Below are 1,235 nucleotides of genomic sequence, written 5' to 3'. Positions count from 1 at the left end.
GGAGCATTGGGGGGGGGCGGCCCTCCCTCCCTCCCTCCCTCTTCCAGGCATCGCACCTCCTGCCGCCCGAGAGGCGCTCCTGGGGCAAATGGGGGGGGGTCCTTGGGGGCAGCCCCCCCCTCCGCCCCCGTCTCCCGCGTCACCCTCTCTTCCAGGCAGCCTGGGGGACACCCAGTTCAGCTTCCGCTTCCGCCAGTCGGGGGGCTGCCGGCGGGGCGCCCTGTGGGAGGACGGCCGGGACTACGACCGCCAAGCCCCCCTTGGCCTACAGGTCAGCTGCAGGGGCGGGCGGGACGACGGGGAGACTCGGCCAAGCCTGGGCAGCGGCCCTGGCCTGGCAGCAATCCTTGCACAGACGGGGGGGGGCGGGAGAGGGCAGGGTTTGAATATTCCGCCTGCTGAAGTGGAACCAGCGCTATTTCGGGGCAGGAACGCACAGTTGGCCACGCCCAGCAGGAACTCATTAGCATAATAGGCCACACCCAACAGCAGAAACTCATTAGGATTGGCTACATTAGAGGGGTGTGGCCTAACATGCAAAGGAGTCCCTGCTACAAAAAAAGGGCCCTGGGTTTTGACAACAAACAAGGTGAACGGAATAAGAAGCAAAGGGTGGGTGTGGCTGGATGAGCACACTTCTGGTAACATGGGGGTGTGGCCTAATATGCCAATGAGCTGTATTATCATGGGTGTGGCCTAATATGCTAATGAGTTTCTGCTCTAGGATTTGGCCTATTATGCTAATGAGCTCCTGCTGGGCTTTTTCTACAAAAAAAGCCGTGAGTGGAACCCTTTCCCAGGGACCTGTTCAGGGGCTAGAAGGGTTGCCTCCACACACACAGGGTCCCTCGACTCCTCCTTGGGAAAGGGCCACATCCTGCACAGGCCAAATCCTGGCCAAAAGGGAAGGAGGAGGGAAGCCCCTCTCCCGCCCCAGCTCTGCCCCCTTTCTAGATCTGTGGCCTGTGGACGGGCTCAGTCCTCAGGAGAAGAAGCAGTGGTTCTTGGGGAGGCCGGGGGGGGGGAGGCGGAGGCCTTGCCTTTCCCCAGGAGAAGAAGGTTGTGGCTCTGTGTGAGCTAAGCTGCCTTCTGAGGGATGTTTTGGAGCATGATTCTCAAGCTGCCTCAAGTTAAACCCGCCAAGGGAGTGCTGTGCGTGAGGCCCAGGCATGTCTGGGGCTGCTGCTGTTGCTGCTGCTTAGGTGGGGGGGGGGCGCTGCCGGTTTCTGCGTACA

General features: G+C 61.2%; 1 protein-coding gene across 1 annotated transcript in view; it reads left to right on the top strand.

Annotated features, from left to right (window-relative positions):
• The window catches only part of DENND6B (DENN/MADD domain containing 6B), a 22,531-nt gene that overhangs the window by 8,452 nt on the left and 12,844 nt on the right, over positions 1–1,235 (top strand). The window contains exon 3 of the mRNA XM_015415506.1: positions 156–271. Coding sequence (XP_015270992.1) covers positions 156–271 — 116 coding nt within the window. The remainder of the gene's footprint in view (positions 1–155; positions 272–1,235) is intronic.

Source organism: Gekko japonicus, unplaced genomic scaffold (genome assembly GCF_001447785.1).
Source record: "Gekko japonicus isolate JY-2015 unplaced genomic scaffold, Gekko_japonicus_V1.1 scaffold1667, whole genome shotgun sequence".
In the NCBI taxonomy this organism is placed as follows: Eukaryota; Metazoa; Chordata; class Lepidosauria; order Squamata; family Gekkonidae; genus Gekko; species Gekko japonicus.
The sequence above is the reverse complement of the archived record's forward strand: the minus strand, read 5'-3'. Positions and strand labels throughout refer to the sequence as shown.